Source organism: Dipodomys spectabilis, unplaced genomic scaffold (genome assembly GCF_019054845.1).
Source record: "Dipodomys spectabilis isolate Male_0828 unplaced genomic scaffold, ASM1905484v1 ptg000006l, whole genome shotgun sequence".
NCBI lineage: Eukaryota > Metazoa > Chordata > Mammalia > Rodentia > Heteromyidae > Dipodomys > Dipodomys spectabilis.
In genome coordinates, this window is record NW_024870683.1 from 11315087 (window position 1) to 11329442 (window position 14356).

Here is a 14356-nt window from a genome sequence, read left to right on the forward strand (position 1 = left end):
AGTCAAGATGACTTTGGTTCTCTGATCAAGGAGGGAGGGTAATGTAGAGCAGATGACAAATCTCCAGGGAAACAAGGAAAGTGGTTAGTAGCAGAGACAGCTATGTTTGGCATATTGAACAGTCAAAATGTAAGAGTTAAATAGTAGGATTCAACACACACACACATATACACAACTCCTACACAAATTAAATATGCACACAAATTCACATGCAAAAAAACAAGTGTCTACTTTTGCTTTTCAGAACCCAGGAAATGTTTACAAAATTAGCCATAAATGAAGAAAAAGACATGAATCCTATCCACAGGTCATATTTTTTATCCTATCTCTATCCTATTCTCTATCAGATGTGCCTAACAAAAGCTAAATGGAAACAAAGCAACTCAAAATACCGAACACAACAAAAACAAAACATTTTCCTAACCAAGCATTTGGGAAACCAGCTTGAAAAAGGGAGGGTAGTGGTAGACAGCCTGCGAGCAGATTTCTAATGTTGGAGAAGTAAAGACAATGCCAGAGGCTGCACTTCTTGGCTACTCTATTGGCAAAATAGCTTTGCTTTTCCATCCTCTTGGGTCCCTGTAACATTTACAATTTTGTTCTGGTATCGCAGAGAACCTGATAGGGTTTTTAATTTGTCTGTGTCAGGCCAGAGGTTACACAGTAGGAGTTTTGCTCCTGGTAATAAGGAGATTGACAATCCATTGAAACACACAAGGAACTCCCCAAACTATTGAAAAAGGTAGGCCAAATAGATTTTTCTAACTTAATTTATAAATTGGCAAGTAAGTCAAAGATTCTATGGCCAAAGGTCTAAGTGAAAGAAGGAATTCAGCGGGATAGTTGGAATACATTACCTGGATTGGTGCTTTGGGGGGACTTGCATTGAACCAAACTAACTTGAGTTTCTGTTGTCTGGACTCATGGGGCATAATAGGACCCATCCAAGGCCCCTGGAGACTGTCTCCCCAAAGATGAAATCCTGAAAGTCTACACTCTTTCCACCCAGTGAAAAGTTGAATCAGAAATAACTACCAACCCCATCAGCTCCTGGAGTTTGCAAGAACCAACTGAATTTTTTTTTTCACTCTTGAGCCTGAACTCTGGGTCTGGACTCTGTCCCTCAGCTTGTCAAGGCTAGCCCTCTATCACTTGAACTACAGCGCCACTTCTGGCTTTTTCTGCTTATGTGGTACTGAAGAATTGAACCCAGGGCCTCATGCATGCAAGGCAAGCACTCTATCACTGAGCCACCTTCCCAGCCACTAGATGAAAAAAAAATTTTTTTAAAGAGAAAATAGTGTCTTGAGAATTTGGAAACACAGGCTATCTAATCCTCATGAAGTCTGAAGCCCAAAGTCTTATTTCCTGTGTGGACCAAATAGTAAACAAATGAAAAAAAACTCAAGCCAATAATTTAATTCAGTGTGTTCAGAGTCTGGAGGAGTCCAGGTGGCAAAAATAAATGCAAAGCCTTGATTTAAAAAAAAAAAAAAAACAGAACTTATCTTTATTTCAGGCCTCAAAGAGGTTCCATCAATAAAATCCCAAGGAAAATGAGCAGTTTGGGGTAAAAGTTACTATACTTACATAGAAGTACTTTGAATAAGAAAAAAAAAAGAGAGCAGAAAATAGACCACGCAGCTTCAAATATAAGAATTATCTCTCACACACAAACAGAAGTAGGAAATGACTAGGATTGCTATGCTGTTTTTTTTTAAGTCAAACTGAAAATATATATTGGAAGCCAAGAATTTGAAAGGAAAACCAAACAGATATAGAAAAGATACAAATAGAACTTCTACAAATGAAAAGTAGGATAACCACAATGAAAACTTCATTTAAAAATCAGAAAATGAACTTTAAAAATCAGTCCCATTCAAACAGTTCATATTTTCTCTTGTATGTGGAGGCTAGATCCAAAGTACAAGCTTACATGATAACATATATAGGGTTTTATGCATACACACACAAACTGACTGAAGAATGGTATACTTAGGGGAGGAGTCCAAAGGTGTGACTCCTCTGAACAACTAATGGATTGCTTAAAAAAAAGAAAAAGATTACCAGGAAGCGAGGGGGCAGGTACACAAAAGGAGGGAGGAAGGGTGAGTAAATGTAGTCATTATATTCATTGTGCATTATAAGAATTGAACTATGTAACTTGAGGGTAGGAATGGGAGGGGGAAATAGGGAAGCTCAATGGAAGGGGTGGCATTGATCATGATGCATTACACTTATAACCTGACATATGAAATTGTAACTTCTTTGTGCAACTACTTAATGAAAAGTATCAGTCTCATTTTACAAGTTTGTTTCTAGGTTAAGAAGTTAAAAAAATTAACAAATGTAATAAAAGTTTTGTAGTAATGAGAATTATAAAACATTAAATACCTGAGAAATAACCATTCTCATGAATGAGTTATTACAAAGTTACCAATTTGCCCCAGATTGATTTCCATTAAAAATAAAAATAAAATTCCAACGACAATACTGGCAACTTTTGGGGTTTTTTTTATGGCTTTTGACAAATTGTCACTAAAGTGATTTTTGTGGAAGTGGATTTACAGTTTACTTGGAACTATCAATATTTTGAAATAGGCAAAACAATGTTGAAGAAGAACAAATTTGAAGGACTTACTCTACCTGACTTAAAGACGTATCATAAAATATAATGATAAAATCATAATATTAATATAAACAACAAGACCAATGGGAAGGAAAGACAGTCCAGAAATAGAGCCACAAATGTGTAAATAATATTTTAACAAAGTCTCTGGTCTAGTTTAATGAAGGAAAGAAAGCTTTTTCAACAAACCATGTTGAATTAAGTCAATTTCCGTATGGAAAAAAGCTCAAACTCACCTTTTACATAATAAACTTTTTTCTTTGGCAGTACTAGGTTTGAACTCAGGTCCTTCACTTACTAAGGCATTTTATCACTTGAACCACAACTTGACTCCTTTTTGCTTTAGTTATTTTTTAAGTAGGATATTACCCTTTTCCCTAAGGGAAAAGCAACTTCAGACAGCAATTTGTCTAATTGAAATTATAGGTCCATGCTACTGCACCCAGCCTTTATATGAGTTAATTTATACAGGCACCTGTGACTCATGCCCATAATGTTTGATATTCAAGAGGCTGCGATCCAAAGGATCATGGTTTGAAGCCAGCCTGGACAAAAATGTCTATGAGACTTCATCTCTAAAACAGCCAGAAAAAAACCAGACTGAAGGCATGGCTTAAATGGCAGAGTGTCAGTCAAGAAAACAAGAAATCTGGGTAAACTCAAGGCATTGAGTTCAAACCCTGGGACTGGAGGGGAAAGAGGGGAAAACTGCCAGAGAAAAAGTACTAATTCAAGATAACTTAAGGACTTAAATGTAAAAGCTCAGAATATAAAACAACTAGAAGAACATGAAGGAGGATATCTTGGTGACTGAGGATAGGGATGAAACTTCAATGCTCATAATTGTCCATGTACATTTGTCAAAGCCTAAATGTACACCAAGGTGATAATTATGTATCAGTGTCCTTACACTAACTGTAATAAAGATACAACTCTGGTGTACAGTGTCCACAAGGAGTATATTTTATGGGATTAGGGACAGGAGATGGTAGGAATTATATATAATTTCAATTAAAGTTTGCTGTGAACTTAAAATGCCTCTAAAAAAAGTCTATTAAAAATAAAGCAAAAGAAAAGAATAGTCCAAAAGAAAAGACAGACCATCTACAAAAGAGAAAGCATTAGACAAGTATCCGATTTTACATAAACAAAGGCAGACAATGACATGTTATCTCCGATTGTTGAAACAATCATGAACTTAGAATTCTATGTCCAGTGAATACATTGTTCAACAATGAAGACTGAATCAAAACACTATGTCAAACAAAAACAGATTGTTTACTACTAGGAGACTCAATAAAGGAAACTTGAAAAGATATACTCCAGGCAGATGGAAGTGATCTAAAATAAGAAAGTCTGGGGGAGGGTGAAGTCAAGAACTCAATGTATATCCTGCAAAATTAAGAAGAGTGAGGAAAGGGGTAGATAAGGGAGGATGAGTGAGGTTGTTGAAAGTGGACACTGATCTAGATATATTGTATTCATAAACTGCTTCCTTAAGTGGCAATTCCTTTGTACAACTACTCAAAGATAATTAAAACATTTTAAAATGAAGATTAGAAAAAAAAGTGTTAGAAGTGTTTGTAAATGTGGACACACTTATTTCTCTCTTGATATCCACACCTCTTCATCGTGTGATTTTTCAGCTCCTTTTATTTAAAAAAATTGAGTCTATTTCCCCACTGAATAGAAGACAGCAAATTGCCTTAGTTTCTCTAGAGCACAGATCACCTTGACAACAAATGCATGTGTATATATATATATATATATATATATATATATATATATATATATATATATATCCATCTCTATATACCAAGCAATGCTTTAGTTTCTCAGTGGACACCATCTGGGTGTCCTTTAGTTGAATTCAGTTCTGACTTGAAGACTTGGAAGAAGAGACAGATCCTACAGGCAGAAGGCTCAGTCTTAAAGGACTTCCATCCTCCTCTTCTCTGATCAGTATCAATTCTCAGATTGTTTTACCTGTGTTTCTGACCAACTGGCTATAAATCAGAGTGCCCACAAACTGTCTCAGATTTAATTAATTTGGTAGAGCAGCTTACAAAACTCAGGGCAACACCTGGGCTCATTGGTTATGATAAAGGATGTTACAATGAAGGATGTGCAGATGAAGTGATTCTTAGTTGTGGTGAGGTGTGGGGGAGAGGTCGGGGCTCCATGCCCATGCCTTCTCTAGGACTACCATCCACTGGGAACCTCCAGGCATCCACAAGATCTCAGAACATGCCTTATGGTGCCAGATGAACTCAGGCCCTCACACTCTCATTTGGCTTTCTTCCTCATGGCTGGCACTCTATCACTTAAGCCATGCCTCCATTTTGGGATTTTGCTGGAAGAGATGGAATCTCTGAGACTTTTCTGCCCAGGTTGGCTTTGAACTTCAGGTCTCAGCCTCCTGAGTTACTATTACTGTAGGTGAGCCCAGCTGGAGTATATGTTTGTATGGAGACTTCATTCTATAGATAGGATTGAGATGCATAGAGATCTGATTGGACAAGAAGGGAGTGATTTCATGTTAATAGTCAGGGCTGGGAAATTCAACAAGGCCTTGTTGTTTCTGCAACATTTCTTACTCAGAAGGTAATGATTAGGACCTACTTCTCACATGCAGGTCTTGTGACCTGCTTTTGGGTATAATAGGTTAGAGAGGTTTTTTTTTTTTTTTTTATGGATAGCAGCTGTAAGAAAGGAAGATGAAGGATTACTTTATATAACCATCCTTGGGGAAAAGAATCCTAGGTTCTGAGACCTATATGAGGGAGGAAAAAGAGGCCAGGAGATTAAAAGCATACATGTATAGCATGATCTCTACCTTTTGAATTTGGACTCAGTTCATTTTATGTCCACACCAACAAGGTGTGGCTGAAATGAAAATAGTGGTGTGGTACCTCTAAACCTAGCATTCAAACAGACGTGCTCACTCTTTCTCATTAACTTGGATCCCTGAGCTGTCATGTGAACAAGCCTAGGCCAGCCTGCTGGAGTATGCAAACCACCTGGAGCAGCTTGTGTAGACCATTGAGACTTGCTCAGAGGCCAGCTAACTTGTCACCTGACAGCAGACTCATGCAAGAGTAGCTGAGATCAGCTTGGATGACTTAGAGAAACTGCCCAGTATACCCACAGTCTCTTGGAAAATAACATATCACAACAATTATTTGAAGCCACTGAGTTTGGAGGTGGATTCTTAGGAGAAATAAGAGCAACAGCCAATAATGGCATAAATCAATAATATCTTGATAGAATGGGCCTACAAGTATAGTGGTGTGCTTTTTTGCATGTTTTTTAAAATAAATTAATTGTACAAAGGAGTTTCTTTGCAACCTTTGTATAGATTCACACAATATACTTTGATCAAATTTACCTCTTTTATCACCTTTTTTTTGGGGGGGGAAGGGGTGGTCATGAGGCTTGAACTCAGGGCCTGGGTGCTGTCCCTGAGCTCTTCTGCTGAAGGCTACTACTCTACCACTTTGTGCCACAGTTCCACTTTTGGTTTATGAGTGGTTAATTGGAGATAAAAGTCTCATGGGGACTTTTCTGTCCAGGCTGGCTCTGAACTCAGATCTCAGCTTCCTTAATAGTATTACAGGTGTGAGCTACCAGCACCTGGCTTCATTACTCTTTCTTAACCTTCTTCCAGCTCCCTTTAAAAATAGTTGTTAGTGGATTTTCTTATATTATTTTCATACATGAAGGGCTCTGAGGTTTAAAAAAGAGGATTTTCTCATATAACAAGAAATAAGTTCTCTCTGGGCATAGACCTGAGTTGAGGCAATATGGCCAGATGCACCAAGAAGGTGGGCATCGTCTATAAATTTGGCACCAGCTATGGTGCCTCACTCCAGAAGATGGTGAAAAAATTGAAATCAGCCAGCACGCCAAGTACACCTGTTCCTTCAGTGGCAAGATCAAGATGAAGAGGAGAGCTGTGGGAATCTGGCACTGTGGTTCCTGCATGGAAGCAGTGGCTGATGGTACCTGGACCTACAATACCACTCCTGATGTCACAATTAAGTCGCTAATAGAAGACTGAAGGAATCAAAAGACCAGTAAAAGCTCCACCATCAGAGATATCCCTACTGCACAATAAATGGGTTAATTTATATAACAACAACAACAACAACAAAGGAAATAAGTAGGCTTTTTTGGAGCTGGTGCAGTTGCTCAAGGAATTTATCAAGGATGCAGGCTCTTTTCTTTTTCTTTCTTTTTTTTTTGATGGGAACAAATACCATTGTGTAGAAAGTAGACTTCTTATCACATTTCACTGGCTAGAACTCTGTCACATACCTAGGTGCAAAGAGCCTGGGAAATTGACTTAAAAAAAAAACAAACCAAGGTGAATTACATCCCCTGAAATGAATAAAAATTTTGTTACAAAGCAAAAACAGGAGTATTTAGGCACCAGCAGCCTCTGCACTCTGATTTGGTGAAGGCATCTTATTTGAGGAAACAATCTGAAAGAAAAATAATCGATATATTTGGCATAGATTATGAGGTAGTACTGTACAGGGGAAAGGCATTGTTGTATGTCTCCCAGGCTGAGCTCTGCAGCTGACAACTCTTGATTTCTCCCCCTTTACATCAACATACCGGAGAGAATGACGGGTAAACCTTTGGAGAACCTGTGGACACTGTGTACGAAACTTACATTTGTGACAGATTCCCTTTTAGGCTTCCCAACAGAACAACGAGTTGATGTTATGTTCTCCCGGGGATAACATGCTAAAATCTCGGAGAGAACAGATCTATATCCAGGGACTGGCAGAGCTAGAATTCTAAGGAGAGGCTGAAGGCCTCCCAAAGAAGAGGTTTCTATGGCTCAACCCTTTTTTTTTTGTCCAGTCGTGGGCCTGAACTCTGGGCCTGGGTACTGTCCCTCAGTTCTTCAACTGAAGCTTGCGCTATACCACTTGAGCACCACTTCTGGCTTTTTCTGCTTATGTGGCACTGAGGACTCAAACCAGGGCCTCATGCATGCAAGGCAAGCACTCTACCACTGAGCCACCTTCCCAGCCCTATGGCTCAACCTTTTTAAAAAGACAAATAGACTTATTCACTTTATTTTGAATTATAAAGCCAGTGTGTTTTGAAGTGGGCCCAGTGTTCTGTGAAGCAAAATTACTGAGAAGTTGCCTACAAATGCTGATTCCTGCACTGCCTCCGGGGAACCTGAAGCCAGAATCTAGGCCCAACACCAGAAAAGTCCCACAGTGTGGGACGTGGGGGGAAGACGCGCCGGGGAGGAAGTCTGAAGCCACAGCTTACAAAACAGCGAGCCATGATTTTAAACTTAAAATTTATTGTTCCATTTTAACATAGATTATGTATTTATGCCTCATGAAAATTTCCTCCTCATATCAGGAAGACAAATTTTTTAAAAATAGTCTGTTTCTCCTTCCTGTCTCTTAGTTTCCTAGTGAACACACTGAATTCCACGGAAAATGTTAAGGACCCAGAGGTGTGTCATCCAAGAGATCTATCTTCCTGTTGATTAGCATAGTTTCTATAAGGCAAAGGCAGGGATTCAAACCAAAGTAAATTCTGACTAGAATCATCCAGAACTGGAAGAGGATGGCAAAGGAAATGACACTGTTTACTATGTTCCAGACACAATTCCAGACATATTGTATCATTAAAGGACCCAAGAGATGCGATTCAATTCCTTTTACTTATAAAGGGGATAGGAGTCATTCTCAGTACCTTCTGAATGATGATGAGAAATACCTTTTGAGATCAACCATCCTTTCATTTCATTCATTCATTCCATTAAAAAGAAAAAAAGGTCTCCTAAGCTTTTAACTTATGCAAGACACTACGAGAAGGAGCAGCAAAAGGGCAATTGAGTTTTCAGATGTAACAAGGCCAACCAACTCTCCTTTGAAGCCACCTGGGACTAACAAGATTGGGGCTGGAGCCTTCCAGAAGCAGTCTGTCTGACCTCCATGGGCTTGAGCCAGGAGCCCACTAGAGCCCCAGAGAGCAACTCCAAAAGGTTAAGCGACTTGCTCAAGTAAGTAACCCAACCAGGAAGGGGCAATAGCACAGCCCTCAGACCCCAGCTCCAACTCCCTTTCCAGCTCAATGAAGTCTTCCAAGCTGGAGAAAATGCTCAGCAAGTAGTTTTAAAGTCTTTTATCCATCCATACGCGAGTGCTGCTACCCAGCTTTATTTAATTCCAGGCTCAAAGCACACAGAAAATAATTTTCTTTTTCCTTAAAAGGTTCTGCGGAAAGAGAAAAAAACCACTCATTCTCTGCGCCTCTGCAGCAGCCTCGGTGTGGCTGTGTTTGTGTCTGTAGAAAGGACTCGTCTGACAGGAAGAATTACAAATCTGGAGCTCGTTTTGGCATCCCAGAGGAGGTGGGCGGAGCGTCTCACAGTAAATTGGCAATTCAGAATGAAACGTAGTGTATTTGGGTTTTTTAGTGACACCTCAGAATTATTACACGGGCGTGTCCAAGACAGTTTGAAGTGATGATGATTGCTCTCCCTCAGCCTAGAGGAGCTGGTTGCTCAGTAGAGGTGTGGGGGGGGGGGGTAGGAAGGGGGGGTCTTCTTCCTTTAAGGTGTGTGGGACTCTCGAGGTCCAACCAGGTTGTGGACGGGTTAGGAGGGAAGCTTGGATCCCCACTTTGGGATTGTCCTGGAGAGGGGGAGTCTACCTGGTGAGGGGGTGTGTCGAGCTCATGGTATTGGGAGTCTGAGGCTGGGATCTGAGAACTTTGGGCCTGGATTTGGGGGACGTGGGCAAGGTTTGGGATGGACGTTGACAGCAGGAAGAAACAGGGGACCGGGTCACCTGTCTCGATGGGGGTGCTGGAAAGTTGAAGCGCGGCTCTGGGGAGGGCAAGTCGCAGCAGATGCCCGTCCGGACCCCAGTGTGTGGATGTGGGGTGGATGTGTTGGGGTTGTCGGGGCAGGGCTGGGAGGGGGCGGGGGGCGTGCACGTGAGGTCAAAAGTAAAAGAACAGAGCTTCCAGCGGCACCAGCCTTTTCCACCTCTCACAGCGGTGCATCCGGGGCGGGAGGCTCCGCTCCGAGGCTGGCGGGACCCTACCTCCTCCTCCTCCCCCCGCCCGTGGCCGGCGGCGGAGCTGGGGCAGCTCTGTCCGCACCAGCGGTTTGGGGGCGCTGCCTGGGAGTATGAGGGCGTGGCCAGCGGCCGGAGCCAGAGGCTCCTCATTGGCTGTCAGGTTGGGCCGTGGGAGGGGTTTGCGGCTGGGTCCCGCTAGGGCGCTCGCAGGCGGTGGGAGGCGGGGCCGGAGGGAGCCGGGCAGCCAATGGGCGCGCGTCCCCCGGAGCAGTTACAAAGGGCCGGAGCCAGGCCGCCGCGGCGGCAGGGGAGGTGGGGCGAGGCGAGGCTTGCCGAGGCGTAGCGGCGGCCGGGCCGGGCCGTGCCACAGGCGGGTGGCGGCGGGACGATGGAAGCGGCGGCCGCTGCTCCGCGTCGCCGGCTGCTTTTCCTTGTGTTGGCGGGCGCGGCGACGCTGTTCCCGAGGGCGACGGGTGAGCAGCGGTGGCGGCGGCGGGAGGGCGGGCGGGCGGGCGGGCGGCCGCGGGGCGCGCGGGCCGGGCCCGGCCTCTGGCTCGCTCTTGCTCTTTCTCAAACATGGCGCGGGGCCGGGGGCGCAGGTGGCGGTGCTGGGCCGGGCCGGGCTTTCCTGAGCCGGCGGGCTCCACGCGAGCCCGGGACGGGGCGCCGCGGCCAGGCGGGGCGGGGGGCGTGGGTCCGAGCGTGGGGCGTGGAGTGGGGGGGCGCAGGGGGCCGCGCCGGGGAGGAAGTCCGAGGCCGGCCCGCGCCGCGCTCTCCGGGGGGCGGTGACGTCGGGGGCGGGGGGCGGTTCGAGGTCGGGGCTGCCCGACGAGGGCGAGAGTGGGCCAGAGAGCCGGCTGGGGGCGAGGCCGGCGGGGCCGTTCCTCCGCCGGGCACCGTGTGGCCTTCTTCCGGGCTCCCCGCGCGGGTAGAGCGGCGGGGAGCGCGGGCGCCCGGAGTGGGCTCCGAGCCCGGAAGGCGTCCTGGGGCGGTGGGGACGGGGCGCCGTGGGCCGAGACCCCGGGTCGGCCGGGCTTGCCCTGGGCTGGGGCGCCCCGGGAGGAGGCGGCTTCCCCGGCCGGGGTGGAGGGTGGTGAGGGGCTCCGGGAGCTTTTTGTGTGAGGTGAGCGGGACGTTCCCGGCGCTTCTCCGTCTGGAGGGGTTGGAGGGAGTCCCGGGACCCTTAGGACGCCTTCGCGGGTCGTCTTCGCCGCGAGAAAACAAAAAACGGAAACGTGAGCGCGGGTTTTCCTGCGGTCGGGGAATGCGTGAATGGGAACGATTCCGTGGGTTTCCTCGAAGGATGGACACGCATTCCTGGGGACGTGTCTTTTCCCCGAGTGACAGTTGTTGCGGGGGACAGATGTGCTCCGCGTAGCTGCTTTCCACAATGTCAACTCGGGTTGGAATCGGTGGTTGTCAGTTTACTCCGGCGAAGGAAGGAGTGGAAAGCTTGGTTAGCAACAGAATCAGACTCCCAGGCACCGAAATGTTGAGCGACAGCACTGGCAACCCAAACCTGAAGTTCGTTTGTGTCAGAAGCTGCACAGCAAATGTTAAAACAACAGCAGCAACACGCGCAGAACACCCCACATCCTTTCAGCGCCTGGATGCCAGTTAATCCTCATAGCTACTGTTTATTAAGAACTTACATAATGTAAGTATAGAAAACACACCTAAGTGCATTATTCGACTCCCCCACAACGAATCAGTCAGGGCTCCTGGCAGGTGCCCTCTTTATAGATGTAAAAGCTGAGGTACTGAGTTAGGGCTGTTTCTCAAACCTCTACACTTGATACATACACCTAAGCAGCATAGCCCACTTTTCCTTTTCAGTCATCTGATGAGCACTTGATACTGACTGCTCACTTTCAGGTTTTGCTCTAACAACACACATTTCAGATTGGCGTGTTCTGGTTCCTGGAATATTCTTGAGCTCTGAGGCCTGCATTAGGGAAAATAAGGGTGTTTTAACCTTGGCCTGAAGAGAGAGGCAAGATAACTACGTGCTCAGGTGGGAGAATACATATAATTATGTATCAAACATAAGTAACGTTTTCACAGCATTACTTGAGTAGGGTGGTTTATTATTTTCCACCTAGGTTAAGAAGTGTTCTTGCATTTAAGTAACAGTACTGACATGGATGCTCAGAGCATGGCTTAGTCTACGTGGGTGCTCTGAAGGAGCATGCAGTCTGCTTGGGCACACGCACCCTACAAAGCTGGTGTCGATGCTTTGTGACTGAAAGCCTGGGCCATCACCTTGTTTGCTTGCCCAGGTTGGTTATATTGATATTTCAGCCCATCCTTTCATACAGTCTAAAGAAGCTCATTCTTTCCTCTATAACTTAGCTTTTCTTGAACAACTTGATGTTTGTTGTTCCTTTTACTCTGAGAATTAGTTGTGGGTTTTTAAAAATTTAGTTGTACAGAGGGGTTACAGTTACATAAGTAAGGTAATGGGTACATTTCTTGTGGAACAGTGTTACTTCTTCCCTCCTTTTCTTCCACTTCCCCGTTCCACTTCCCTCCCCCTCCGAAGTTGTAACGTTCATTTCCAACATTGTGTCTTCTGAGGATCACTGTTGCATTGGCTCACCCTTTGCCCTACGTCTCCGTTTCTGTGGTTCCTCTTCCCATCCCCCAAATCAGATAAACGTATATACAAGGCACAGGGTACCTGTGTCTTTTGGTTCCTTTACCGGAGCTTGAATTGGGCCTAAGCCCTCTCTCTTAGCTTTTTTTGCTCAAGGCTGGCTTCCTAGCATTTGAGCCACACCTCCCACTTCTGGCTTTTTGGCCATTAATTGGAGATAAGTGTCTCAGTTACTTTTCTGCCTAGGCTGGCTTTCAATTTCGACCCTCAGATCTCAGGTAGGATTAGAGGCACCCTGATCTGTGTTTGCTTTCTCTTCTGTATTTGCTTTCTCTCCAACATAAATTTTCTATGGAAAATGTTCCTTTGCCTCTGGTATACGGTTTAGTACTACTTCCTCTATAAATATTCTGTGTGACAGTACTGTTTACTTTTATTTGTATTTGTTTGTTCTATAACTTTTTCTTTTGAAAAAAAACCTAAAATCCCACTCTTCCTGGATGTGCAGCTATTACTTTTGTCCTGCCTGTTTTGCTCCAAATCTAGTTGTTTTTGAGTGTTTCTTTTTCCTTTCCATTCTATTTATTTTGTGTGTGTGGGTGTGTTGTGCATACCAGTACTGGAGTTTTGAACTCCACTTCTGGCTTTTTGCTGGTTAATTGGAAATAAGAGTTTTGAGGTTTTATCTGGCTGACTGGCTTCAAATTGAGATCCTCAGATTTCAGCCTCCTGAGTAACTAAGGCTATAGGCATGAGACACACTGGTGTCCAGCAAGTGTTTTTGTTGTTGTTGTTGTTTGTTTTTTATAATCATCTAGGCCTTTCTTTTTTTTGTCGGTCGTGGGGCTTGAACTCTGGACCTGGGCGCTGTCCCTTAGCTCTTCAGCTCAAGGCGAGCGCTCTACCACTTGAGCTACAGCGCCACTTCCGGTTTTCTGGTGGTTTATTGGAGATAGGAGTCTCACGGTCTCTCCTGCCTGGGCTGGCTTTGATCCGAGATCCTCAGATCTCAGCCTCCTGAGTAGCTAGGATTACAGGCATGAGCCACCAGCGCCCGGCTTCCTCTAGGCCTTTCTATGAACTATTGCCAAGCTTATCTTCCTGGATTATCCCTGTAAAGGTTTATAAGAATTCCCATTTGTAGTTACCATTCAGAACAGCACTTGAAGTTTATGATTAGGGTCACCTTCAGATATTGAACCAGGTATCTCACTTTTTATTACTGTAACCTCTCACTTCTAGTGATTTCTCTTCCCCATTGAGTCTTGACTGTTCAGCTTTTTCTGTACATATATAATTTTACCCCTTTGGTTGCTTGAGAACAGTAGTTATCAGTCCTGAGTTCTATCCTATAGAAGTTTAGTTCTATTTGAACTCTTTACTTTCCTAAACTGTATAGCACTTCTACTTGTGTTGTCCATTTCTACCATCTTGCACTGTTATTTAATGGTATTAGAGTTTATTTTAGGTACCCAGAGGGCAAGAGTCATGGCTTTCTTTCATAGCCTTAGAACCTAGCAAATATTCTATTCTACATAAAAGTTATTGATTAAATGACTAAGCAGTCCTATGGTTTTTATGTTATTGAGTGGTAATTTATAATACTGCATATATATAGTCAGGAAAAGTTGCAAGGTATTGTAAAAGGATCAGTTGATTATTTAACTTAGTTATTAGTCCCAACTTCACCACTAGATATACAGACAGTATGTGATATCTACTTGGCCTAACTTGTAAGATTGTGAGATCAAATTAGTGTATATTTGAGTTTGAGTTTGCCATTTTGTGTTGCTAGCAATTAATAGGACTAATAGTCAACCAGCAATTTCCATTGGATTCCTTGTGTTTTGATTGGTTAGAATCCTGGTAATGCCAGTTAAGTACTTTTAATACTTCTATAGAGACATTAGTATTCAAAGAGGCAAGCAATTAGTATAGGCAAAGGTGATGGGGTAGGTTTCCTGGACACTTTCATATTTAAACTGACTTTGAAAAGGTGTCTAGAATTCAGACTGACAGAGAGCAAAATATGATGAGTATTAAAAATTTAATTGTGTTCTCAACTGT

General features: G+C 43.9%; 1 protein-coding gene and 1 pseudogene across 2 annotated transcripts in view; both read left to right on the top strand.

The window, feature by feature from the left end:
• The first annotated feature begins 6432 nt into the window (after window positions 1–6432).
• LOC122121219 lies at window positions 6433–6769 on the top strand (annotated as a pseudogene).
• Window positions 6770–10033: 3264 nt separating this feature from the next.
• Window positions 10034–14356, top strand: part of Tgfbr1 (transforming growth factor beta receptor 1) — a 63072-nt gene continuing 58749 nt past the window's right edge. For both annotated transcript variants that reach the window (XM_042695352.1, XM_042695347.1), the window contains exon 1: window positions 10034–10166. In XM_042695352.1, the coding sequence (XP_042551286.1) occupies window positions 10082–10166 (85 nt within the window). In that variant the 5' untranslated portion in view covers window positions 10034–10081. The remainder of the gene's footprint in view (window positions 10167–14356) is intronic.